Source organism: Oryza brachyantha, chromosome 2, assembly GCF_000231095.2.
Source record: "Oryza brachyantha chromosome 2, ObraRS2, whole genome shotgun sequence".
Classification (NCBI taxonomy): Eukaryota; Viridiplantae; Streptophyta; class Magnoliopsida; order Poales; family Poaceae; genus Oryza; species Oryza brachyantha.
The window spans coordinates 23,433,082-23,460,528 of record NC_023164.2 but is presented as its reverse complement, the minus strand read 5'-3'; the positions used below and the strand labels follow the sequence as shown (position 1 = coordinate 23,460,528).

The 27,447-nt window shown below is 38.2% G+C and overlaps 1 protein-coding gene across 1 annotated transcript; it reads left to right on the top strand.

Annotated features, from left to right (window-relative positions):
* The first annotated feature begins 1,540 nt into the window (after positions 1-1,540).
* Positions 1,541-27,023, top strand: LOC102701798 (nuclear-pore anchor). The gene is made up of 49 exons (XM_006648973.3): positions 1,541-2,003; positions 2,092-2,238; positions 3,863-3,961; positions 4,131-4,259; positions 4,336-4,428; positions 4,504-4,569; positions 5,336-5,425; positions 5,516-5,593; positions 5,707-5,843; positions 6,245-6,353; positions 6,433-6,525; positions 7,365-7,413; positions 7,562-7,665; positions 7,740-7,808; positions 8,621-8,755; positions 8,832-8,936; positions 9,065-9,178; positions 9,297-9,375; positions 9,485-9,528; positions 9,624-9,697; positions 10,774-10,876; positions 11,005-11,139; positions 11,212-11,310; positions 12,548-12,589; positions 12,666-12,719; positions 12,912-13,091; positions 13,169-13,210; positions 14,045-14,089; positions 14,217-14,300; positions 16,367-16,441; positions 16,514-16,698; positions 16,813-16,915; positions 18,267-18,383; positions 19,029-19,121; positions 19,615-19,767; positions 19,845-19,898; positions 20,405-20,518; positions 20,638-20,715; positions 20,801-20,950; positions 21,466-21,537; positions 22,721-22,867; positions 22,945-22,998; positions 23,087-23,174; positions 23,250-23,314; positions 23,383-23,490; positions 24,617-24,679; positions 24,781-24,955; positions 25,305-26,587; positions 26,684-27,023. Exons 1-49 carry the CDS (start codon positions 1,698-1,700, stop codon positions 26,732-26,734), a joined length of 6,132 nt encoding a protein of 2,043 aa, XP_006649036.2. The 5' UTR covers positions 1,541-1,697; the 3' UTR covers positions 26,735-27,023.
* The last annotated feature ends 424 nt before the right edge of the window (positions 27,024-27,447 follow it).

Below are 27,447 nucleotides of genomic sequence, written 5' to 3'. Positions count from 1 at the left end.
TTTCTTCACTAAAACGAACACAACTTTTGTAGGAAACTTCTTTTATCTTTGTGCTTAACTCCCGTGTAATGCCACTAGAGATATCAAAAAATGCTTTCATAAGAACATTTTTAACAGTATGACCAAATGACTTTCCAAACAAAAATTAATACTTGATAAAAAAAAGCTCCAACAAACTTGTCAAAATTTATGCAAGTTGGCCAAATATAACAAGTTGGAAGCACTTTGGGCCTGTTTAGTTTCCAGGATTTTTTTCCCAAGAATATCACATCGAATCTTTGGACATCTAAATGAAGCATTAAACATGGATGAAAAAACTAATTGTGTAGTTAGGGGAAAATGGTGAGACGAATCTTTTGAACCTAATTAGTCCATGAACAACTATAAGTGCTATAGTAACCCACATATGCTAATGAACAACTATAAGTGCTATAGTAACCACATGTGCTAATGACAGATTAATTAGGCTCAAAATATTCGTCTTGCGGTTTTCAGACGAACTATGAAATTCTTTTTTATCCGTGTCCAAAAACCCCTTTCAACATCCAATCAAACATTCGACATAACACGTAAAAATTTTCTTTTCGTTAGCTAAATGCTGCCTTTGCCAAAATTGTGGCTTCCACCATCCACCTTCTGTCCTTTCCTTCATCTGTCCTAGCCACCACATAGGACCCACCAACAAGCCACTATGGATCATCATGTCTTTGCTTCGCCAATGTCGTCTATCACCGCCGTAATGCCACTGCTGCCGAATGGGGTCACTACAACATATGACCGAGAGTGGCATTCTTTTGGTTGTCAAATGAGCTCGTTGCAGGTTACACCTTCACCTTCCTCATCGTTTGACCCCTACGTCATCGTGTCCCTGAGCTCCTCCTTGCGCTGTCATCATCACCTCAAGCAAATCTTGATACTGTGCAACCCTAGCGCTACTGTTACTGTCACCAGCATCTTTTGCCTCGCTCGTGTGGTGTTGCAATCGTCACCTACCACCACCACCACCAGCAACTTCGTCTCTCTCACAGCTGCTCATGGCGATTTGGGATTTGGTGTTGATATATAGGATGAAGAAGGACAGTGAAGGAGAGGGACGAGTGACATACTGGCATATGAGTCCTATTGCTATAGACTTGTAATGGAGAGGGTAGATGAATAGCAACACAAATAAAATATGAAAAGAAATTTTTTGGCCAACTTGTCAGATAAGAAAATGGAGGTGAAATTTTGATATGCCGTTGAAGACGTGCAAGATCTTTTTTTTCGGGGTAAACAACTGTTTACATGCTGAAGCTGCCTGCCAAGTGCCTACCAACCCACAATGGTGTTGGCCTATGTGGCTACATCTACATGGTACACCCAGGAAACGGAAACAAAAGTCGGAACCTTGTAGCCCAATAAAGCCCATTTCAGCACATCTCCCAGGCCCACCATACAGACGCCGTGGGCCGTGGCCCGAGGCCATCCGACCGCCATACACGCTTCCTATATTTCTGCCTCGCATCCATGTCGCCGTTTCGCATTTCTTCCGTCGCCACACTCCAATTCCATTCGCCTCCCTCCGCTTCCGCCACCACCCTCCGCCCCTCCCTCCCCCGCGGCGCGCGACAAACCCTAGAACCTTCTAGAGGCTAGAGCCGTCGCTAGCACCAGGGCGGGCCAGGGGCGCCGCCTACCCCTCCCCCCGGCACGCGGCGATGCCGCTCTTCATATCCGAGGAGGAGCTGCGGCTCCTGGGCGGCGACGTGGCCGCCGTCGCCGAACGGGCTGACGCCGCCATCCGCGAGCTCCGGCAGCAGGTGGACACCGTCCGTGCCGAGTCCGACGCGGCGGCCATCGCGGCCGAGCAGACCTGTGCCCTCCTAGAGCAGCGTTACGCCACTCTCTCTGCCGAGGCCGATCGCTACCAGGCCGAGATAGCCGAGCTCAATGCCGCCTCCGAGCGTCGAGCCGCCGATCTCGCCTCCTCGCAGTCCGAGATACACCAGCTCCGCATCCAAGCCGTACGAACCCTAATTTTCTTTTGGTACAGCTCAGTTATTCGGCTTGCTCAGGTCTCTGATCATTCTGTGCTGCTGATGAGTTCTGCAGATTGCGAAGGATGGCGAGATTGAACGGCTGAAAGTAGAAATCTCAGAGCTGCACAAGTCCAAGAGTCAGTCACTGGAACTAATTGGTCAGAGGGATGCAGAGATGAGGGAGAAGGATGGCATCATCCAGAACTACCACGATAAGATAGTGAGTTCCCCTGACCATTTTGCACACCCACTTCTAGTAATGCACAGCAACCAGCAAACTGGAAGTCCATATTTAAGGTGAAATGTGGATATAGGGCCTGATGCCTGGATTGTTATCCTGTGCAATGCATAGGTTGCTACTGTCGACATACAGAGGGTGGATATTTTATGCTGTTCTTTTAGCCCCAGACAGATGAGTGTGTTATTGATTCCAGACTTCAGGTTTCAGTTACTCGATAGGTTTTACAACAGAATTTGTGGCTTGCAATAGGCCTGCACAATTGTTTTCTTCATTTTGAATGTTACTTGCCAGAAGTTTATACTGGCATGTATGGTCATATTGGAATCGTGGCACAACTGCATGTGGTATAAGTTGTTTGCTCCGGTTATCTTTCTTTGCTTCCTGGAAGTACTTTATTTAGCATGATGAAAATAAGATTGCAGGCCACATAATAGTTTTAATTCATGGGCTTTTGCCCTACCATATCAAGCTTAGGTGAGTTGCTACCATTAACCATGATATTTTATTTGTACTAAACATTTAATGGCATGCTAGACATGCTCCTGCAATTTGCCTTAACTTGATGCGGTAAGTTAGACTTTACAAGTCTGGTGTTTGGTTTGCAAACACACCTGCAAGTGTTCCATATCATCTTAGCCCAGACCAACACTGTCACATATGCCACTCGCAGTTTTTTAGAAATAGTTGAATGGCACTGTTTGCTTAGTCGTTGCCAGCAACCAAACAACCCCATAATGTTCATTCACCAGCTTCACATCCCTTTGAGTGGATTGCCTACCTGGATGTCAAATTTATATTTTCTGATCAAGAGATATGGTTCTATTTTTTATTTTTTTTTATTTCTCAACTTGTAGCAAGTTGATTTTTAAATACCAGTGACCATCTTTATAGGTAGTGATGGATATTTATAATGAAAATGTACTTTTCATCTATTCGTTGTTTAATTTATTAGTTAGTGGTCTTCTATTTGAGTTATTTGGGCTTTGCCTAGTCAGAGTTGATATACTCTTTCAATACAGAAAACACACCATATCATGAATTTTTATTAAGTTGTTGCCTAGTTGTTGTTTGCTGATCTTATAACTGTACAAACTATTTTTTGCTTACCATAAACCATCATACCACTCTAAACCGTTTAAGATAGAAAATTGCGTATCAACCTTACATGTTGCAATTAACTTTTGAGTCTTACTTACAATGGAAGAGATATGCGATATTGCTAGACCTCTTGATCTGCATGGAGTATTTCCCCAATTCTCGCAGAAAATTTACCTATTTCCCCAATTCTCGCAGAAAATTTACCTATTTCCTTGAAATTGATTTTTATTAGTTTTTCTTAAAATTTTATTCTGTAGTTTGTCTGTGGGATAATTTTGACCAAGTTAATGTGGCACTATTTGACTTTTTGTATAATCAAAGAACCAACGTGATTTGCTATGTTTATGCAATATTATTTTGGTAGCTATTGCAAGTTTTAGTCCCTGTGCACTCTCGTAAGCTAATCCCTTAGTTCTTCACATTTCTTAGATTTTCATGTCCCTTCATCCTGTGAAGATTTTGTTGCATAAATTAACTGTAGCTGTTGAATTGATCTACCTATCAGGTAAATCTGGCAGACTCTTCTGCAAGTAAAGGGGCTAGGATACAAGAGGTTGAAGCTAAGTTAACTCATTTGCAGGCCACATGTAACCGAATCACACAGGTATGCTTTAAAATACATTAAAATATTGCTGTATAAAGTGCTGCAAAGTTTTTCTTGAGTTATACGCTACCATCTAATCTGTTCCCTATGGAGTTTTACATGAATTCTACCTATTCCATATGTTTGCATGGATCACCCAGTAATTCTTATTTAGTTCTTCTGTTTTTAGGAGAAAGAACTGCTTGAAAAGCATAATCTCTGGCTTGACGAGGAACTTAAAGAAAAAATTAAGAACTTAGCTGAAATAAGGAAATCAAATATGGATGAGGAGGCTAGGATGTCAGCAAAGGTTGCAGAGGTGAGTCTCCTTTTCATATTCCAACCATGACCTCACAATGTAAGCAGAAAGCAAAACCTGATTGTGTTGTTTTCAGCTTGAAAGAGAGATTTCTGAATCATCCAGTTCCTTGAGGAGAAGCAAAGAACGGGTTTCCGAACTTGAGCAAAGGGTATCCTATATGGAAAAGGTAAACTATTGGATTGGTAATTAGCTCTTGTATTAATATCATTATCTAACTTATGCTTTTATTTCGCGATGGAAGGAGTTGTGCTCAACAAAGGATGCTGCAGCTGCTAATGAACAACGCCTTGCTACTGAGCTTTCAACTGTATGGTTTACCCCCAATAACTTATTGTTTATTTCACCTCAATGCGCCCATTCCTAGATTGCTTATATTTCACAAAGCAAATGGAAGAAAATGTTTCCTGGGCGATTTATACGAGCAGCTGACCAGGCCATTACTCTATATGCACACCAAAACCTCAACCCATATGGTGTCACTGGTCTGAATGTTTGAAGTTTTTGAAATTTATGTATCGTGTCCAGTCCCATTTTGTTTTGTGGTGCATATTATTAATGCTCAAAGTCATAATAGCTGGATGCACAAATATTGCTCAATTACGCATTAGTCTGATATGAACTGTGTAAGCCAACTATATGTAACTTCAGTTTGTGTTAGGACCATCAATTTCACATTAAATAATATGTGTGTTGCTGTGTATACTATTGACGCTCCCATATAGTTTGCGCCACCGTCTTATCTATTTGGTAACATTCTTCAAGCTGCACTTGAGCATAAACAAGTAGAAGTTATGTGACGTCTTGAGATAGTTTTTAACTTTGGCCATCTTATCTACTGTTATGCTTTTCTCTTGCCTACCTAGGTATGCCGTATCTGATCAGACATTTGTATAATTATCGATGGCCACATAAGTATTTTTCATGACACTTCTATCACAACCTTGTTATGTCATCCCGCTTGATAATGATATTTTAGGAAGTTGATGCTGTGCTATCCCTTTTTCTTTTCTTTCCATGCTCCAAACTTGAATTACATTTTTTCACTATATCTTTTGGTCTGTTTCTCATAAAAGGTCATGAAACTTGTTGAACTTCACAAAGAAAGTTCTGAGGAATGGTCAAAAAAATCTGGGGAGCTTGAAGGAGTTATTAAAGCATTGGAGGTAATGCATTTACTTGTATTTCAATTTGATTAACTTCATCCCAGTTCGTGAACATTACAGCCAATTCTTAACTTTCTTTGTTCAAACCAGACACATTTGGCCCAGGTTGAAGATGAATACAAGGAGCAGCTTGAGAAGGAGACTTCAGCCAAGAGAGACCTTGAAAAAGTATATTTATTTTTAATTTGGATGGTTTTCTCAGTAGAAAATCAGCTAGATCTTGGGGGTTTCTTAATTGAGCTTTTGGTTTAAATACTATTTTGTATTTTTTTGTCTTGCAGGAAGCTACGTATTTGAAGCAAAAGCTTGAAAAGTGTGAATCTGATCTGGAGAATACAAGGAAATCTCGTGAATTGAGCTTCACTTCATTGGTTGCACCAGACCCTTGTGATCTAGCAGGCTTACCGATGAAAGACATGTATAGTTTCTGAAACTTTGTAAATCTAGTGAGATCTAAAGGAGGCCCAATCAGCGTTGTTCAATAATACTTTATCTAGACAGCAGGGTTCAAATAATTTTGATATTAATTTTCTTTTCCTCATTAAAGCCAATCTTGTTGAATGATGATAACTTCTGTTTGTGCTGTACTGTTAACATGATTTTATCTTTGTCCCAGCACCAATAATTTCTGAAAATTTTGTGGCCATTCCTGATTGTGTTGTAAAACCATAATTATGTTAACAAATATGCCTAGCTGGTTGTAGGAGATACTAAATTACGAAGCATTTTACAGATCATAACTCATGAAGCAGGACCGAATTATTATGCATGATCTTATTTCATCTATTTAGAAACCATTTTTTGTTTCCTATTTTGCAGATCATTGTCTGATGCAGCAAATCAGAATGACCTAATGATAGTACCAAAAGTACCTACCGGTGTTTCTGGAACTGCATTAGCTGCTTCCCTTCTTCGTGACGGTTGGAGTGTATGTCTAATCTTCTCTATAGTCTTTATTTTTTGTACACCGTGTTTCAATTTTTTCCTGATAACCTTAATTGTGTCAGCTTGCTAAGATCTACGAGAAATACCAAGAAGCTACTGATGCTTTACGTCATGAGAGGTTTGGGCGAAGACATGCAGAAGCAGTTCTTGAGAGGGTACAGTTCTGTTCTTGTCTGTTATCTTTGAATTTGAATATTTCCCACAGCTCACAGATTCTTGGTTTTTTGGAAATGTGATGGTTAACACTTGGTATCTCAATTTGCATTCATCTCTACGCTCTTTCCCATGATCCCACCTCTTCCACTTTCCAAATTGATGTTTCAGACGTCAACATGGCCTTCAATTTACACTCTTTGACTACTTTTTTTAATAAAAAATATAACCACATGGAAGTAGTCTCCTCTAAAAAGTATATATTTTGGATGTTGACTGAGTGCTAGATTGACCAGCATTTTGTTGTATTAAAAACTAGCAAGTAACTGTATTAAGTTTTTTTTTTCATGGCATGTATCAGTGTCATTTTCACCTAATGACAAGTAGAACTTTGTATGTTCTCATGAAAGTTTGAGATTGTTGGATCACAGATTCGCTAAGTTTTGATTACAAACCTGCCAATATAAGGTTAGTAAAATTTGAATGTTTGGATGTATACATTCCATACATCTAGTTGAGATGGAGGGAGTATGAATTTTCACAGATTTTATATCCTCGAAAGTTTCAAATTTAAGGATTAACAATTGACGGTGTGAGAACTGCTTGTATGTAGCTGGTCATTGTGTAGGGATGCAGTGCTGCATCTTCTCATTGATTCATTTCTGAACTTTCTTTTACTAATTCAATTAACTTTTTGTGGTTATGTAGCTGGTCACCTCCAATGTGCTTTGCGAAATTAAAAAAATAGGGAATTTATATAACCTGGCTTTTCTGTGGCAAACAGGCAATTCTTGTTTGTGCCTATTCCTATTGGATTACTGACTGACTTTTTGTACAACAGGTTTTGCATGAAATTGAAGAGAAGGCTGAGCTTATCTTGGATGAACGAGGTAATGTTGTAGTGAACTGTTCTCAGTGCATTAGTGAAATGCATACACTATTTGATGACCTGGTAGTACGATTATTACGTTTGTGACAAGTATGCATTATTTGTACTCAAGCAAGCCTTTACATTCAACCCCCCTTCTTTAATCTCAGCTGAGCATAGGAGGATGGTTGAAGCATACGCTCTAATGGATCAGAAATTGCAGCAAGCACTGCTGGAGCATGATAATTTTGAAAATACCATTAGGAACCTGAAGGTGCATGCATCTCATGCTGTTAATTACTTTAAGTCTCTTACAGTGAGGTTTTAACATTAATTTTGTCTTTTCAGTCAGAGTTAAAAAGGCGGGAACGTGATCATAGTATTGCCCAGAAAGAAATAGATGATCTGCAAAAACAAGTGAGACATTTGCACCTTGTGCTGTCTGTTGATTCACAGAATGAATTGTCTATATGAAGAAAGTTTTAAACATTTACCTTCTGCCTAATCTAGCAAGCGCCTTCTGGTGTGGATTGTTGGTTGTAATATAGATATGTAAGATCAGGTGTGACTTGGAAGTGGTATTAGCTCTTACAAACAAATACTCCAATTTTGTTTGGAGTCCATTTTCAGTATGGTTTTTAAAAAGGGGTGGAGTCCATTTTTGACCCTAGAAAACTTATTTGAGTCCAAATTTTCCGCCGAACTAAATACCATTTATATTTCACCTCAACACTTTATTTATAAAACCAGACAAATAACATCTCAGACCTGATTCTGTGGTGGTTTTGGTTGACATTGAAAGTTTTCACTCACATTAGCTTCTAATAGTTTGAGTTTAGTTCATGTTTAACCTGCTATTTGACAGTCACATCAACAAAGCTTGCATATTAGGAGTCTGCACTAGTGAAAACCTTTGTGATGTCAATGGAAACCACCCTGTAGTAATATGGAAGGTGTTTTTTTTGTTTGGTTTTGAAAGCCAAGGTAGAAAAATAACTGGTTTTTGAATTTAAGGTGAAGAATGAACATAACAGAGTTCACGGGCTGAGAGCCTGAAAATAGACTTTACCCTTTAAAAATTGTCAGCACATATGCTCCTCACCTGTTTAAATCTAATTAGAAGGTTCATATTTAGACTTGCATGTTATCACATTGAATCAAGGTCATTTTTTTTTTGTTGATACTGCAGAAGCTTTTGCTAATTGTATGCTGTCCCTTATAATTTGCAGATAGCTGTTCTTTTAAAGGAATGCCAAGATATACAACTTCGTTGTGGTTCTAGCCTTCCGAATGTAGGTTACAGTGCTCTTTCTACGAACACAAGCACTGGAGTGCCTGTCGTTGGAAACAACATTCATGAGCATGTAAATATGCTAGTCCATCTCATCCTCAGTTACATTATGTTGGTATTTGCTATAACTGTTCAATAATGTGTCTCAGATGACATTCAATGATATCAATGAGTTAGTTCAGCAAAATGTTCAACTTCGGAATCAAGTTCACTTGCTCTCTGCTGATCTTGACAAAAGGGACATGGAACTCCGGGTACGTATGAAGTCTCACTTTATTTTCTATGCCTATCAGGGTTGTAGTTTTGTCGCACATGAGTGTCAAGGTATACTTTTGTATCCAATGAAATGATAAAGAAATGCTCTGATTTCTGTACTTTCCAGGAGAGCTTCCAAATTGAGTTGAAGAAAATTACAGATGATGCTGCATCCAGGGTTGAAAAAGTGATGAAAAAATCTGAAGAACAAGCAATAATGATTGAATCTCTTCACAGATCTGTATGCTTTATGTATTTTCCTTGCAATGAAGCGGGAAACTTTGTCTTAAATCCTCTGTGCGAAATTCAATTGCATACTGTATGTGATGTCAGTACAAAAATATGTTTTTTTTCCGTAGGTAGCGATGTATCGGAAGCTTTGCGAAGAACAACAGAAGTCTCGTGCCAATGTTGAACACATATCCAATAATTTGCAAGGTTTAGATTTGTTCTTTTCAGTTCAGGCGCAATGATTAAATGCCTAACTGTGGTGGTTTCAAACTGCATGTTACTGCTGTAAGAAATAACATATATCTTTTTTCTCTAGATGATGGCAGAAATGACCTGATGGTTCTATTTGAAGGATCACAGGTAAGGTTTTTTGATGATGGGAGGCTGTAGAGGCTTTAGAATACTATAGATGTGGTGGATGCATTACTTATTTCAAATCAATTTATTTTGCACAGGAGGTTTCAAGGAAAGCTTATGAGCAAGTGTCAGAGCGCGCCAAAATCCTTGACGAAGAGCTGACAAAGTTGAGGTGTTTTTCCTTCTCTGCTTTTATCTTATTGGTCTGATAGGACAACGGTTTGAGGATGAACTCACATGGATATTTTTCATTCCTCCCTATCAATGATTTCACTGAATGAATAAGTTGAGGCACTTGTTACCGCGAAGCAATGTAATAACCTCCTTGGGGTGGGTTGTCACGGGATATTATTTTGAAATTCTGATTTACAGCTTGTGATGGATGGTGTGGCCTTTATAACTTTTACTTTCTGTGAGAAATTTACCTCTGCTGTCCACAAATATGAGTTAATTTGTACTTTCCACAATCCATGTAAGAGTTTAATTCAATATCCTTTTATCTTAGTTTGCTGTAAAAAAAATGTATGCCCTCTGGTCGTAAATATCTGACCATTAGGACCAGATTTGATGAAACTTTTTGAAAATTTTGCCAACAATTTTACATCAGAATAAGTTTATATAATCTATTAAATTTATGATATAATGATAGTACTTTTCAAGGAACATCTACTCATACTTTTTTTCTTGTAAAATCTAAGCATCTGAGAAATTATAGATGGTCAAAGTTTCAATATTTTGACCAAATCCTGTCCTAAATATGAAATATTTATGACCGGGAGGGAGTAGAAGTTTATTTCCACGAAACATGTTTTGCAAGCAATCCAGTGTAATTGTTTTATGTGGTCAGTCCATGTACTTCTACAATATGAGGGGCCAAAGTATTAAAATTAATTCTAAAGATCTAATGGTGGCCTACACTTGTAAACACAGTGATCCTAGCTGGCTTACATTTGTAGACAACGGGAGTCTGGAGTACTATGAAAGAGTTCTATGTTTAATGTTGTTAGTGCCATGCTGTATTGAAGTCATGCTGTAGCTAAGCATAAAGCATTCTGATGGATGTGAATGGAGTAATATATATGGCTCACGCTGAATCATCTGTGTCACAATGGTTTCCTTGTAACTTCGCGTGCACATGCACTGTCAAGGGTTCTATCAATGTTTCTATATGCTTCCTTTACTTATTGAGTGTTATATTATGTTGTTCTTGCATGGAAATTTTGATCAATACTGATTACCATTCATTAGGACTGAGCTTTTGTCTTTGCGGTCTGAGCGTGATAAGGCAGTTCTTGAAGCAGAATTTGCTCGAGACCGGCTTAATGGATTTACAGCAGAGCTTGAGCACCAGGTTCTTTCTTTTCTGTGTTATACCATGTTTTTAGTATTGACATGGGCATCATATGTCCATAGCAGTTTTTGGTAGAAGGAAATTCTTTATTATATATCCTAATTTACTTCATACATTGTAACAAACAGAGGAAGGAAGCTAATTCTATTTCGCTAAGAAATGCGGAATTGATGCATTTAGTAGTTGATTATGAAAAAAGACTGCGTGAAAATTCAGAATCTGTGAAAGCTGTAGAGGAGAACTCAAGGAAGCTATCAATGGAGGTTTGTTGATATTATTACTTCCCTGAAATGATATTAAGATCCAGAAGCCTGACATGATTTTTATTTCCCTAGATGTCTATTCTAAAGAATGAAAAAGAAATATTGGCAAAGTCAGAGAAAAGAGCTTTGGATGAAGTTCATGAGTTAACCACAAGGGTGCATCGCCTGCAGGTATTTTTCCTCAAGGCCACATCTTTTCATTACTTTGATGGTTCAGTATTATGTTTTGTATCTATTGCGGTTTCTATTATTACTTTGTTGTGTTACTAAAGAAGTTGTAAACCTGGTTTTCCTACCAGCATAATTTATCCTTACAAATGTGCATTATTACTTTATTAGTATTATTATTTTTGAATGGAGAGCCCACTGCTTTCATAACTTCCCCTGTATTGTCATGACGAATTTTGGTTCATCAGTTTTGCACAACTGTATGGTCTACTCATGCATGAACAAGCAAGATCTTTTAGCTATTTAAGTTTTTAATCTGCGATCTCAACAAATTTACCAGTGTCTGTGTCGCTTTCCAAGTAGTCCTTTTCTATTTAAGAAAAGAAAGGGCTTAAAAATCCAGAACTGCTAACAAACCAAGGAATAAGAATATTCATTAGGTTAATCACTTTTCTGTGCTTCTTTGCGCAAGCACTTGGTTCGCCCCTTACTATAACCACCCCATTCAATCTTTTACACTGATGTTTCATACTCTCTCGACCAGGTCATCATAAGAAAATAGTGCCAAATCTTTCTGAAATGAGAGGAGGGAAGGCGTGCTACAGCTAACTTCTGAAAAACGCAATATTACCGCTGAGAATCAACCCTAGTTTAAGTACTAGCGTCCCACCGCAACGTTCTTGTACTTAAAAAGACTCTCCCTGGTTGCTGCTCACCTCAACCAGACATGGCTTATGTATTGGTCGGCATTCCTACTTGCTCCGACTGATCCCCACAGGGGTCTTGGAAACCGTCGTGATGCTTTGGTGACGAAGGTCACCGGGGTGACTATGGAACGATTCCATGGTAGTCTCTGACTCCCTCCAATTCAATCAATATGAAGAACATGTCGCGAGCATGGGGTTTGGTTAGGCTTGGTTGACTTTGTGAGAAAAGATAGTAGGTTGAGGGGCTTCATTGATTAGTAAACCTTTGGTGCTGGTAAGGTCGGGACCGTAGTTGTCCGTCTCTGCTTTGCTGGCCGATAAGATCACTGAGATTGACCAGCCAGCTGGGTAGGTTTGGCTATTCCTTTCTATTGAAAAGGAGTCAGCTGTCTGCGCGAATCACCTTCCTTAGGCTCCGAGTCACCTTCTTCTAAGCTCCGCTTTTGTTCCTGAAGCATAAAAAATATATCAGTTACTGTGTGTTGAGGTTTTTAGAAACTTCTACTTGCTGTTGCTGATGTGTTGCTTTGCAGGCAACAATTGACACAATACATGCCACTGAGGAGGTTCAAGAGGTATGCTATGTTTAGAGGAGTCACACGGACGCTTGAAATTCATCTTTTACTCTCTCTTAACCTGTGAATTATTTAGAACGCAAGGTCTGTCGAAAGGAGAAATCAAGAGGAATACATCAAGAGACTGGAAGTAAGACTCCTATACATCAATTTATGCTTTATTTATTATGTAGTGCTTATGTAGCTATACTATTGGCAATTTGGCATTCACTGTCTTATACCTTGAGCCTCTTTTTGGATGTTTCTCGTGGAAATATAATGCTCAGTTTGTTCCTTGTTCTGTACCTTATCTTGTTTATTCTAAATTGAAATGCTGTTGTAGAGGGACTGGGCGGAAGTGAAAAAAGAGCTCCAAGAGCAAAGGGATCATGTCCGTGTCCTGACACTTGATAAGAAAAATGCTTTTGACGAATGTCTGAAGCAGGTAGAGGATATGAGGAAAGAGTTACAGAATTCATGGAAAGCTGCTACCGATGCTGAATTGAGGGCTGCTGTTGCAGAGGTTTGTTCAAGTAATTAATTCTTTTAATAAATTGCATGGGAATTTTTCTAACTAGTAACTATTCAACATTTTTGTAGGCGAAGTGTTCTGATTTGGAGGCAAAACTAAAATCAAGAAAGGTAGATACTTATGAGACTATACGGTGTTATTTAGTACTCAAAATCTTATACAATGTATTGAAAGCATCATACAACATTAACTGGCTGTATATAATTTGCTATTGATAGACTAGTGATTGCTGGTTTGTCATGATGTGGTCCAATTATTCCTAAGCTGTTTAGTAGTCTGTCCTGTAAAGCAAGCACTTGGTTCCGAGCTGAACTAGAAAGGTGACATAGTAGTGCATTGATGGGTAAATGCTGGAATCTTCTATCTTCATGGCATTGTCCAAATGGCTTTATCGTTTATACAGTTCTGCTTAAGCAATATCAGTAAAAATTGTGGAATGATGGTTAACTTTTAGTTTTTGCATATCGCTTATACATTGTGGGGAGGTGATGTTTAAACTTTTCTCTACAAATCAACCTCAAATTTGTTGTTTATATTATCCACCTTTGTGGGGAGCCAATTTCTTTGCTCTTACTGATTTAACTTTACGAGTACACTACAGCTATACTATCTTTTGTACTTTCTACCTTATCTCCTATACCACCCTTAATTGAGGCTGTATCTGACTAGCCCATACATTTGACAACATCCACATGTAGCTGCTGGAAAATTGGTTCATTACCATGATTGAATTGAGTAACATGTTTCTTTGATGTTCTAATCTTGGATATCATAGTAAATGTACTTTATTCTTTGGGCATTGAGCCGAAACGAAATTCATCCTACAAAAATAACTGGTGCGTGTACACCTAAAAAGATGTATTTTCTTACATGTTTCTATTATAGTTTAGATGTGATTTTGATCATGTAAGCTTTCAGCTGACTGCTGTTATTCTTGGTGTTAGACCATTTTTAGGGATGGTGGACGTGATATCCTATCATCCACCGAGGTGAGCTAGTTTTTTACTGTTATTTCTTTAACATCAGATGCTCCTTTATACTTATTGGTTAAAGATTATATGGTCTTAAAACTTCTGGATGATTGGAATGCTCACCTGTCTTTAATTCGCACTGTAGGAGAATGATGAGCTTTTCCAGCTGAAAGAGGAGTTGGAAAAATATAAAGAGGAAGCTCAAGCAAATAAAAACTATATGCTTCAGGTCAGTGCACCCCATCCCCTAGCCAGCTAGCTGTCAAGCTCTAATAAGATACATTGTCACAACAACTTATATTAGTTCCCTCAATGGTCTGGCCTGTTCTTTTTTGGACAGAAACTTTCAAGGATAAAGTCTACACCAGTTTGAATATTTGGTCCTCAGTAAAAACGAAAGAAAAATCTAAATCACTCCCCTTTTAGTAAGTGTGGGCACAAATTTCCAAAAATCTAAATCACCCCCCTTTTAGTAAGTGTGGGCACAAATTTCCTGAGAACCGATGACTGAACCAAACTGAAGTGCCAATTTTTTCAGTATGCGGTTGGCGGAGCATACTATGGCATTTTTTCACGTGATCTATGAATGTGGGTGCATCATTTCCTTCTTTTTTTAGGTTTTGGTGGAGCCTACAACCTTTCTGGGTTGTGCCATGCATGATTAGAGGGAGGAATATGCGGTGCCCCTTGCTTCACGCACAATGGCATTTCTTCAGTGAAAACCGTAACCCAAAAAGACCAATCCAATTTTGTTTGGTCTTTTTCCCTCGTTTCTATTTGGCTGGAATGGTCTTCAGTTGTCGGTCTATGGAAACCAATCTTTTAGGAAACCGAGAAAATCAAGCTGATTAAACCGGAAAAACGAAATGCCCACCCATACCTTTTAGGATCATACCAACAATTTAGGCCCTTATTGAACTACCTTGAAGGTAGTAGCTGTAGATTGTAGATTATTTTGATTTTGTGATAACTTTTTTATGGGCACAAACTAATAAATTAAATATTTAAACGTTGAAAATGGATTTTAAAAAGTATTCTAAGAAATTTCTACTTCTGTCCCAAAATGGAAGCATTTCTAGTTTGTTAGCAGGGATTAAAGTTAAGGAAAGACTATGATGCCCCTTAATAAATGAGGATGGGATGAGGGTGATAGGGCAGGTGGGGATAAAATGGGAACAACTTTGAATGGATAGTGATTGACGGGACAAGTAATACTATGAATAGTGCCAAAAATGCTTATATTTTGGTATAAGATTTAAATCCTCGAAACACTTACATTTTTTGGAACAGAGGGACCCCCCCCCCCCCCAAAAAAAAAAAAACGCTGTTTAGGAGCTAGGATACTCTAGTTGTTGAAAAGAACAGGTCCTTAGTCAATTTTCACTTGCCACAGCTCCTTGATCTGACATCTTCAAGAAGTGATATTCCATGTTTCCTCAGCAACAAGCACTTGTGAGATAATATAGTTTTGACACTCCCTGCTTATATAGAAAACTATTGTTTACTAGCTAAATGCCTGTACATTGTACAAGCTATGAAAATAGCAAAACTAAGTCTTGTTGAAAAAATGTTTTTAATTTGTTGAAACAAGATAGCATTTGTGTTATAATGTTTCATCTGCAAAAACAGAAACAGAAATACCATGCTTAGAAAATTAAGTTGTAGAGCTATGCAAGTACAAAGAGCAACTAGATATAGATGATGGTAGTAGCTGGGGCTATAGCTATCCCTTTTTGCTTAGATACATATTGTGCTAAAGCCTGACGAAGACTGTGACCGATCATTCTGAAGTTCAGTCATTGTCGTGCTGGATGCAACTTTGGCAATTTTGTTCTCCCCAACTGATCACCTGAGTGCATATTATGCAGTAGTTTTCTAATAATCTATGGTAGGTTTGGTGCATAGAGCTGGTTTGGAGTTGATTAATTATGCTTTAACCAATTTCCTAAGTGTTAGTGATATTCAGATTGTGTCCAAATCTGGTCACAAATACGAGAGGACTGTTCAACATAACAAGAAGGAATTGTTATGATAACGAAGATGTGATGCAAAGTTATTTTCATCTTGATGACCCATGCATGAATAACATATCTGGCATAGCCACCTTTCTCACAATCAGAGAAGCGTGCTGTATTTGCTTATGAAAGATCATTATAAGGGCTCGTTTGTTCTGTAGAGTAGGTGACCTGAATTCATCGGTGTTGGAGTAGTGTAATCTATGTTTCTATTTTGCCTTGTGTAGAAGTCAGTTATTTGCTGACCTTTTTAAGTCATATAACCCTAATTCCTTGACAGTACAAAGAAATTGCAAACTCAAATGAATCTGCATTGAAGCAAATGGAGTCTGCCCTTCAGGATTACAAAACTGAGGTACTGAAATAATTTTTGTAGCCTTTTGTACCTATGCTAGATATTTTACATGAATTTGTATTTAATTTTTAGTCTGAGAATATCAAGAAAAGCTTGGAAGATGAGATTACAAAGATGAGGAGCAAGTTGTCTGAACTGGAGAAGTGTTATGCAATGAAATGTGAAGAAGCTGCCAGTGCAATCGAAGCTAAAGAGAAGGACACCACTTCGCTCATGAATGAAATCTCATTGATGAGAAATGAAGTTTCTGAGAAAGTGTAAGCAATTTATACACCCTATAGAGGCGGGTGGATCTTTTCTCAATTTGAAGATGCTTTCTTAGATTGATGTTATCTTTTTTATTTTCTCATATCCCTCATTCCTGATAACAGATTACAGATCGAAAGATTAGAAATTGAGTTGGCTTCCTCAAAGAGTGCTTTAGATGAGCAGTATAAGCGTTGGCGTAGTGCTCAGAACAATTATGAGCGCCAGGTACTTTGTGCATATGTCCATGTTGAAGTATTTTCGAGGCTATGAATAATACTACCCTATTTTCTATTTTTAGTTTTGAAAAATTTTATTTGAAACTAGCTAATGAATGATTTCTGTAAGCAAACATAGAAATGTTCTGGACATCTTTTAGGGCCTTCATTGTGCTGCTGGACATGGAGGACCTCGGTGTGCTAGGTTCACCATTTTTGTTGGTTTTTTTATGGGAATAAATCTATTACATCCTCCAAGGATCTCTTGGTCAAAATATTCAACCTGAAACTATATAGCTGGATAAAAGACAACCCCTTACTTCTATCAGGGGCATTGCCCTCTTGAAGCCTGGTTTTATACCACATTATTCTGCTTTCATCTATGTGGTGCTGGCACAGCTTCACTGGTGGTGGGAACTGCCTGCCAGCCTCCTCTCTTTTTTTGTACCACAAACTTCTGCACAGCTATGCAGTGACACAGTTGGGTTGCGTTGTTGTTGGCAGTGGACACTGAGCAGGATGCAGTGAAGCACCAACAAGCTGTGCTGAAAAGAAAGACCAAACTACATACTGTCTATTTTTCCAAATGAATCCATGGGGAAATGAAGAACCATAGAACTTATACCGAAACAAAATGAGTTTACCTTGCACAAAGTGAATAGAAAGTTGATATATGAAAACAATTTTTCCAAGTCGCTCAACCATGATTAGTCATCCTAATCGGTACTAAGGCGACTAGACTTAACTTTCTGATTTGAAAACATTGTATAAGAGCTTGTCGAACATTGCATTGGAAAGGGCAGAAGATTTGTGTGCATGGTGCTATCTGCTTTGGCTTGAGGTGAAACTTGAGTCCTCTGATTGGCCGGAAGCCTGAAGTGGCAGCTCTGATAACTGAGCTATGGGAGAGTGAACTTGATGCTAAAACTGCGGCATCTGTCTCCAAGCTCAGAGAAAAGTATGGCTGGCCTCTGGGGAGTGGAGGTCAATCTTTAGGGTTGTGGAGAGGACTGTGGGTGATCACGAAGGGTGGCCTAGCAAATCACAACTTGGAGTGATACCAACGAATGATATGGTGTAATTTGCTACTAATTGTTTTCACCCTTTTTACTTGAATTGTAGTAGCTATTGTATGCAAATTAGTTCATGGCACCACTATCAAAGATTAATGACAGTAACATGATGCAGTTAAGTAACTCAAGTATATTAAGTTCAACAGAAGAAACTTAACCATTACTTTCAATGCTTATAGTGGATCACCTTTCATGTTTATACGCAATAGTTTTTGTACTTGATGTGCCATGTGAAAATGAAGCTATGAAAGCACTCACTATGTGTATTGTCTTCTGTATCTTCTGTAGGTTATCCTGCAATCTGAAACAATACAGGAGCTGACTAATACTTCCAAGCAGCTATCTTCTTTGCAGCAGGAAATCACAGTGCTTCGTCAAACAGTAGAAGCACAGAAGGCTGAAAATGTAAACTGCTTCCTTGATCCTCTGGTTTAAACTTTTATTCATTTTGTGCGCAAGAACTTCGCGTTTGACAGATCTAAAGTTTTTTTTTAATTTGTGGCTAAATTACCCTTAAATTAGGCGAAATTGGCCTTCTGTAGCCAATGTTTATTCATGACACTAGCTGTGCTGTCACCTGCTGCTCTGGTGCTTGCCCACTTGTCATAGACTCTGTTTTAGCTAAAGTGTGGTGCTTGATCCTTCTACTGCAAGTCTTTTGGTTTGGCAAATGCACTTCTGCCCAAACAATTGTTCCCCTGGCAATCAACGAAATAACGTCATGAAGTCTTTTATGAATTAAAAACTTGTGCTTACCTTGAACTTATCAATGCAGCCTTTTTGCAGGGGAAATTGGTATTATAGCATCTAAAGTTACTATTTTTTTAGCAAATGTTTGAATCAGTTGAGTATTTAGTTCGGTCTGTTGAGTAATAGCACTAATCTGGCTATACCGCTTATGTTGTATACTTGTATTTGGCATAGATTCAAATTAGTAACTTATCCTGGTCGAGCTGCTTGTATTTATATGTTTACATGTATGCTTGCTGTGTTGAGCTTTGTAATCATCGTTTGTTGTGTAACTAATTGGCACTGCAAATAATTTTTTAGGATGCTCTAAGAACCCTTGGAGAGCAAGAAAAGATAGAGCTTGTGAAAGGAAAGGATGAGGCCTTGCAGAAATATAATGAGCTAAATGATCAGGTATCATCAACCTCCATTTTTTGACCTACAAGGTTCATCATAAGAGCAAAAGCGAGATTTACAAACCTAAGGGAAACAGCCCCCAAACATGAAAACAGAACAATCCTGCAATACCGCAATAGCATGACACACATTAAACAAGACAAAAGTTGGATTTCCGAGAGGTATCCAATCTGTAATATCATAACTTAAAGTATTCACATCCCAATTGTTGTTCCTTGCCTCCAGCCATGACTTCTCATACTGTATTTAAATCATAATGTAGAACTGTTATTGGTGGTAGTTGGTTGATATATTATTTTGTTTTGTTACCATGTTTCCTGACATCTTTACTATATATAAATATGGTAACCATCTTCTGTTATATATCCTTCCATTCATTATATAAACATGGGTTGTAGTTTTCATAAATGTAATGCCTTCTTGCTATTTTCTATGCTTAATGACAATGGGTTACCTTGAATCACCTAATTTCTTCCAATGACACGTGCAGAATAAAATTCTGCACAACCGACTAGAAGCTTTGCACATTAGGTTGGCTGAGAAAGAACGAGATATTGCCAGCATTTCATCGCAACGCATTGATTCACATGGTGAAGATGATTTGCATAGCGTCATCGGCTACCTGCGCAGATCTAAAGAAATAGTGAGCATATATTCTCTCTTCTCCTTTATTATTCCCCTACTTAGAATGGGATGGTATATATCTGACGATAATTTCAGGCAGAAACAGAGATATCTTTGCTTAAACAGGAGAAGTCACGGCTTCAGATAGAAGTATGTTCTGCTTGCTCTTGCATATTGTTATTTGTTCAAATTCTTATTCAGATAGAAGCCACCTACCAGACTGTTGTTTTGTCATTTTGTTCCATTCAATAACCAACAGGATTTTTCCATGAACTTCCCACAAAGTGTATTTTTTGGATCCATTATATTTGGTATTTTACCAGTCAGCTCATCATGGAACCATCCATATGACACTGTCTCTTTTTTGTGTGATTGCTTGCCAAGCTTATCTCTTTTACGTTGATTCTGCCTATATCTCCACTACTGTTCTGTATGAACATGACTTGTGCCTCATGTGCTTCAACAGGTAATTGAAGGATGTAATGGTTGCGCTTAAGCTCTGAAAACTGCATTTAAGATTCTTATTCAATCTGTTTGTCTTGCATGATTTGAGAACTGGTTTTTGCACCTTGTTTTGACTATATGATTCCCCATGATGTGTTTTTGTTTGATTGTAATATTTCTAATCTGCCACAATTGTTTTCATGCTTATATAGTTGGAAAGTGCATTGAAATCCACAAAGGAGGCACAGGACTTGCTCCGCAGTCAATCTGATAGTGCAAGAACATCAATGCTCAAGGATGAAGAATTTAAGTCACTGCAATTCCAGGTGCCATTCTCGTCTATTAGATTTCTGTCATGTCTGCTACTTCACTCGCCTGTATAGTTGCTTTATTGTTCACTTTTTGTAGCTTATTTTTCTTTTGTATTATAAATTGGTTAACTCAGGTTAGAGAGCTTAATTTGCTTCGTGAAAGCAATATACAGCTTAGAGAGGAGAACAGGCACAATTTTGAAGAATGCCAGGTCAGTTAATTGATGTGTTATTTATTTCTTCTATAGCCCATGTTTTGATGTGCTTCATTCATTTATTATTTTTTTCTGGGTGCAGAAATTCCGCGATGAGGCTCAAAAGGCTAAAATTGAAGCTGAAAGGTTGCATAATCTTTTACTAGAAAAGCAGGTGGATGCTGAAATATGTAAAAAAGAAATAGAAATGCAGAAGATCGAAATAGCGAATCTGAATCAAAAGATTTCTGAGGTATGTTCTTTCTTCATCATCATTGTGCAATGCATCATGAATATATTTGGTTTATTTATATGCAGTTACCGTTCCCTTAAAACAATAAATAAGAGTAAAATATAACAGCAAATGTTGTACATTAGAGACCATACCAGGTCAAAAAATGTTCTCTTGTACTGGAGGAAGCAATCCCTTAAGTGCTGTGGTCATTTTTTTGAGGAAACTAACATCTAAGTTCCTTGGTGCTGCTTGTTCACTTCCCTTAATTGGTGTTATGAATGGAGAGACTTTAGGATCAGTTCCTGGTGCATATGTCTATGTAAAAGGGTGTCTGGACAGCAGGCCAGTGTTGATACACCACGCAGGGGTGCCTTGCATTGTGTATAATTAAGCTTATGTTTTATTTCTTCATCAATTAGTCCTGAATGGAGTTCTTTTAGTGATTCCTCCAAGCTCAATGTTGACATAAAACATAAGCTCAATGTTGTATAATGGTTTTTTTTGTTTGACTCACATTGTTTTCTCTTTTGCAGTTGGTTGAAAATAGTAAAGGCGTTGATTTGAACACGTACGAGACCATGAAGGATGAACTTCAAAAGATAAAAGTTAGTTGTTTGTTTTATCATGTTTACCTTTTCAAATCATTTTAATATGTATCTGTTATTATTTTGTACTTGGTTCTTTTTTGTGATTCGACTTTAATCTGTTCACTGAATGTTTTTTTTATTCTATAAATTTTAGCTGACGAAATTGTACTACCTTTGTTCTTGTGTATGCTGGTTTGTCATCTCAGTGAGAACTGAGTTCGATTCTTTTTGTCATCTCAGGAGTGTATTTATGACAAGCGCTCAAATACTTCTGAACCTACTTCATGATTCAAATCAAATAAACTACTGTAAAGAATACGGCAAAATTGAAGGCAATTAGTGTATTTGATAGGGGGTATATTAGTGTATATTGTGGTACAACATTTGAATCCTAGAAAATCCTTATATCTTGGAACGAAGGGAGTAGAAAGTATGTTTCTCATCCAAAGTTTTCTTGTCCTAGGATTCCCATGATTTTCACCATTCCAATTATTCTACAACTAATCAGGTGCTTGGAAAGGAAATGTAAGCAATTCAAAATATGTCCACTGATGTGACTAAAAGAGAATCTTTTGACTAAACCTTACTATCTACTAAACAACCTAGAAATGGTTATATTTTTTAATGGAGGTAGTAACATTATTGCTTGCCCTTGGTGAAGTACGAAGCAACCATTTTTGGAAGGAGCTAGGCATGCTACACACAACATTTGACTCTTGTCACCTCAGTGGTTAGGGCTAATGTTTCTCTAACCATGTTCTCTGTGAAGTCTTTTCTGCTGGCTGATTAGTATTGATTTTTTAAAAATAATACCATTTAAATGGAAAATTGCAAAAATAAGTGTTGGATATCGTAACTTGCAAAAAATAGGGCCCTATCGAACTGGGTCGGGTCGACTGGGGACTTGTTGACATATATCAGTTCGGTGGGCGGTAGGGGGCCCGTCAACACGGCCTAGTTCGACAAGTGCCTCTCGATGAGGGGAAACATTTTAAATGCACTCGTTAGTAAGTCTATGGCTGAAACACATCAACAAATCATTTAGTGATATATAACGCCTATAATGATGTGCATCCCTTAGCTAGCATGGTTGGCTTGCTTAAATTTTATTATTTATTGAATACTACTGAACCTGCTAAGCTTTTAAGGCTATGTTTTGTGATAAATGATTATCACATGTGTATTTTCTTGTATCCAACAGTCATCCTTGAGAGAGAATTCAGCAGAGCTAGAGCGCACGAAAAATTTTCTTTCTGAGAAGGATTCTGTAATAAGAAATTTGGAGGAAAAGCTTGCTGGATGTCAGTCTGATTTGGATGCTAGGGAAAAGAAGCTGAATGATGTTGAGGTATGGTGATAACTTTCAGTAACATTTTCTTAACCATTTTTACTTTAATCGTATCAATAATCCCTTTTGTTTTGCAGGCCAGCCTTAAATCTGAAATTGAAAGGCAGAGGAAGGTAAATTTCACCATCAAGGTTAGGATCTTTCCCATGTTCTTCTGTTCCATGATCGAAAGTTCATTGCCGTTTTCATGTGCTTATGTCATCCTCTTAAATGATGTAGAGGAGGCTTGATGCATCAGTGAAAGAGAAGGAGGAGCTGGTCAAAGAAAAACAAAGCCTTTCAAAGCAAATGGAAGATATGAAATCAAGTAATCACCCTTCTTCATGCACATGTAATATATGTTTTGTATGATCAGAAAACCAAATTTAATATACTTTGACAGGTCAGAAAACTACATCCGAAAATGCAAATGAACAGGCCATCAAAGAAAAGGACTTCAGGATACAGGTCAGCAGATTGTGCCTTTAATGAAAAATAATAGAACTTCAGGTTCTTATGTAATAAACGTATAACAGACATTGGAAAAAATCTTGGAGAAAGAGAGAGATGATAATAAGAAAGAAAAGGTAATGCGCAGAAGGAGTGAGAAGGTATTTGCTACCGCCATTCAAAATATGAATCAGGTAACTTCCTCCTTATCTAGTCCTTTAGTATTTTCACTGTATATTGTTTGTTCATTGTCCAACATACGTTAAATAATATCATTCTATTCTGTTGCAAGTTTTTGCTTATCATTGGTTGGACATTTTTAGAACATATGCACAAGCGAAGAAAGTAGACATTAAAGATAATGAAATATCCAAAAGTGAAGAATGGTGTGGACATTTTCTTTTAAAAAAGTATAGTCCTGAATGACTAAAATTGACATGTTTAGACATGAATTTTAAAAAGGAAAAACTTAATGTGTTGTGAGAACTGCTGAACTATACAAAATGTGGGAATGAAAAAAAAACTTTTAGTAGGATCTTTTACTGTACTCTAGAGCTGGAAAGACTGAGGCTGTGTTCTTTACCTCTTCTTTCCAACCTATATTCTGTTATTTTCCACGTGCACGGTTCTTGAACTACTAAACAGTGCATTTTTTTGCAAAAAAAATCTATAGGAAATTTGCTTTAAAAATTCATATCAATCCATTTATCAAGTTTTTATAGCTAACAATTAATTAATCATATGCTAATATGTTGCTACGTTTTACGTGTCAGTTCACAACCCCAATTATCAAACTCGGGCCAAGTGTTCTCCATGTGCATTGCTGAACAGATTATTCATCTTTTCCATCTTTGTTACCTGAGCATTAAGCCTATCATTTTGATATATTGTTTTTGTTACATTTGGTTTATGTCCAATTATTTCTTAGAATTTGAAATTTCACTGTTTAAAGCTTTGTAATTGCAGCATCATGTGTGATCATAGACAACAATACTATAGTAAATTATTGCCTGTAGTTTTCTTATTGGCCTTCCAAGCACCAGCACGTCCCTGTGATAGGCCTCAATGATCCATTAATATCCATTACAGCGTTTCTCCAACTGATCACTAACTAATAAAAATGCTACGTACTCTGCAGGGTTTATAGTGCAACATAACATAACTGCAGAGTACATAATGAGTAACTACTAAAAATGCAACTGGACAAGTTCATAGTTACTTATTTTTCCAACAGTTAATCTGTCCTTCCCAGCTTAAGGGTTCGTGTTTCTTATATAAACACCCTCTAATCCATTTGCTTGTTTCAAAAATTAATTTCAGGAGAGGAAACAAGTAGAGGAATCAATAGAGAAGCATAGGCAGGCTGTGAAGGAGGTCATTGAGGTACAGCTTTATCTGTTCCCATGGATTTCGTGTTTCTTTGTTGCTGCTGCAAATGAAAGTTCCTATTAAATTTAGAGTTTTACTAAGTGCGTCCTGTGCAGAACTATTCTGGAGTATCCTCTCAAATCCCATCTGGATCTGCAATCGATGAGCTGTTACGTTCATATTTTCTCGCTATTAAAACTGTCGAAGAGTCTAGTCCCTTCCAAGATGGTGCAACAAGTCAGGCAACATCTGTTGAGACTTCCATTGTGGATGCATCTGCAGCTACTGCAGGTTCCTTTCTATTCAGTTTTTTATATTCAGCGGCTAGCGTTATATCTAGTGATCTAGTCTGTTAATTATAATAATATCCATATATGGCATGATGGCATGTGATATTTTACTAGTGAAAATTAGATCAGATCCTGATCTTAGTTATTAAATAACTAACAATATTTTAAACCTGGTTTTGTATGATTTGGCATGTCACATACTGTTTCGAATGTGATTACCGATTTCTAATGCATGTTTTTCTTGCACGGGCTCCATTGTGTGGAACTGAACAATGTGTGTGTTTCTCCTTTGTTTACTCGCTTGATTAATATGGTAGTTCATTAGTCCTTTTTTTTAAAAAAAATCTCAGGTAGGCCAGTAGCCACTCCACCAAGGCCTGCTCAAGTTAAAGTTATGGAGGAGAGAGCAGTTTCTACTTTGCCCAAACCAAGCACTGAAGTACGCAGACCAGGAGGAAGGAGACCGCTTATTCGGCCTTCACTTGAACGGGTTGAAGAACCCCAAGCTGATATTGATGCAACAGTACTTGAAAGTTCCACAGAGAAAGGTGGCTTGTTGATGGAACGTGAAACTTCTGGTGGCATGTCTGCACTACAGCCAAGTCGTAAACGACTAGTTCCATCTGCACAAGTGAGAGATGATGCCTCACAAGGAGAGAGTACTGATGCCAATCCACCACTGAAGAAACCCAAAGAAGGATCTTCACATGGTACTACTGAGCTAAAAACTGAACAATCGCCTCTCGAAGATGTTGTCACGGCACAGGTTCCTGTGCTTCCATCTACAGAAGACCAAGATGAGCAACAGCCTGGAGAAGAGATGGACACTGATCAAGCTTCCTTGCCAATTGAAGAGGCTGAGGAAACAAGGGAAGATGATTTGGGTGATAAGGATGACATGGAGCCGCATATAGATGCACCAATGGACATCCAAGGACAGGATGCCGAAACTGGTATTGACAATGATACAACTGTTGTGGAAGATGTGCCAGTCAAGTCAGAAGCAGTTATGGAATCATCATTCGAGGAAGATCTGAAAGCTGAGGATTCCAAGGAAGAGGGTCAGTTTACTGCAGCCGCTGATGTTGAAGATGAGAGGGAGGAAGGGGAGTTGCCAGAGGAACCAGAACAGCCAGACAGCATTACCCCGGTGCTGGATGGTGGTGAGCAAGCCGGTGATTCATTCAGGGCGGCCTCTCCAGCAGGACAAACTGAAATGAGTGATGTTGATACGCCAGAAGAGACTGGAGAGGTTGATGCTACTGTGGAACCAGATCAAAGCCCTCTTAGACAATCAGGTGTGGCCGATGCCTCACCAAGCCAAACGACAGATGTATCCCCTGCACGTGAACCTTCTCCTAACACACTCCAGGCTAGTGCACCTTCTGAACAGCAGAATCCCACCCCGAGCCCAGTTCACGCAGGTGCACCTTCTGAACAACAGAATCCCACCCTTAACGCAGGTGCATCTTCGGAACAGCAGAATCCCACCACTGCAGCAGAGGGTGTTGAAACTCGTACCAGAACAATCAACCTTACTGAGAGAGCTAGGCAAAATCGGCAAGCCAGAATTCTTCGCTCAACAACTCAGCAGACTGCAAGGGGCCGTGGCCAACAGTCCCTTACCTACAGGGTATGGTTATCCTACCGGACTACGAGTTAATTTCTGCCGTGTTCTGCTTTTATCATATCCAGTTTTAATTCTGATGGAATACTCGTCGGTTTGCAGAAAGATGGCGGTCGAGGATCACGGGGTCGTGGTGGACGTGGTCAGTCGTAAAGCTTAGGATTTGTCTATGCTCAAGTGCGGATAGTAGTTTTATGCCACGGACATTGAATCCCTTATGCGTCATATTCATTTTGTAACGCTGTCAAACTGTGGGCGTGTATATGTTACACTGTTCTGCAAATTCATGTGGTTAAGTGGCCCAGATTAAAATGTACCCTTTGTCCGTGGGGATTGCCATAGTTTATACTCTTGTTAGCAAAGAATACATCAAGACGAACCAGTGGAAAACTAAAATGCTAAGTTGAAGGGCCCACAAGTTGATAGCTGCTGAGCTGGTGAACTCATGGTGACAGATGAGACGCCTTGAATTTTTGTGAAAAACATTATTCAGAAACTTTTAAGTAATAACTAACAATATGTACCATTATCAAATTCGTAGCTCGTGACAATTTACTATTAGAATAAAACAGACAATTTATTATTAGAAAAAAAATGTTCTATTTTTACTCTCCTGAACTAATTCATCGGATCATCTAACGACGCAAACTATTTCTTCATTTATTTTACTCCAACTATTGGAATTGGCTAATTCACTCCTTAATAATACTTCTCTTTTTGTTACTCTTAATATATATTGTATTTTAAGCTGTATGTCTTTAGAACAATGGATGACACCTTTACCGAGTCCAGAAATATTATAGAATTTTTCGAGACCGTTTACCTGAACTTTATAATATTGATGACTAATCAATCTTAGGTGCTTT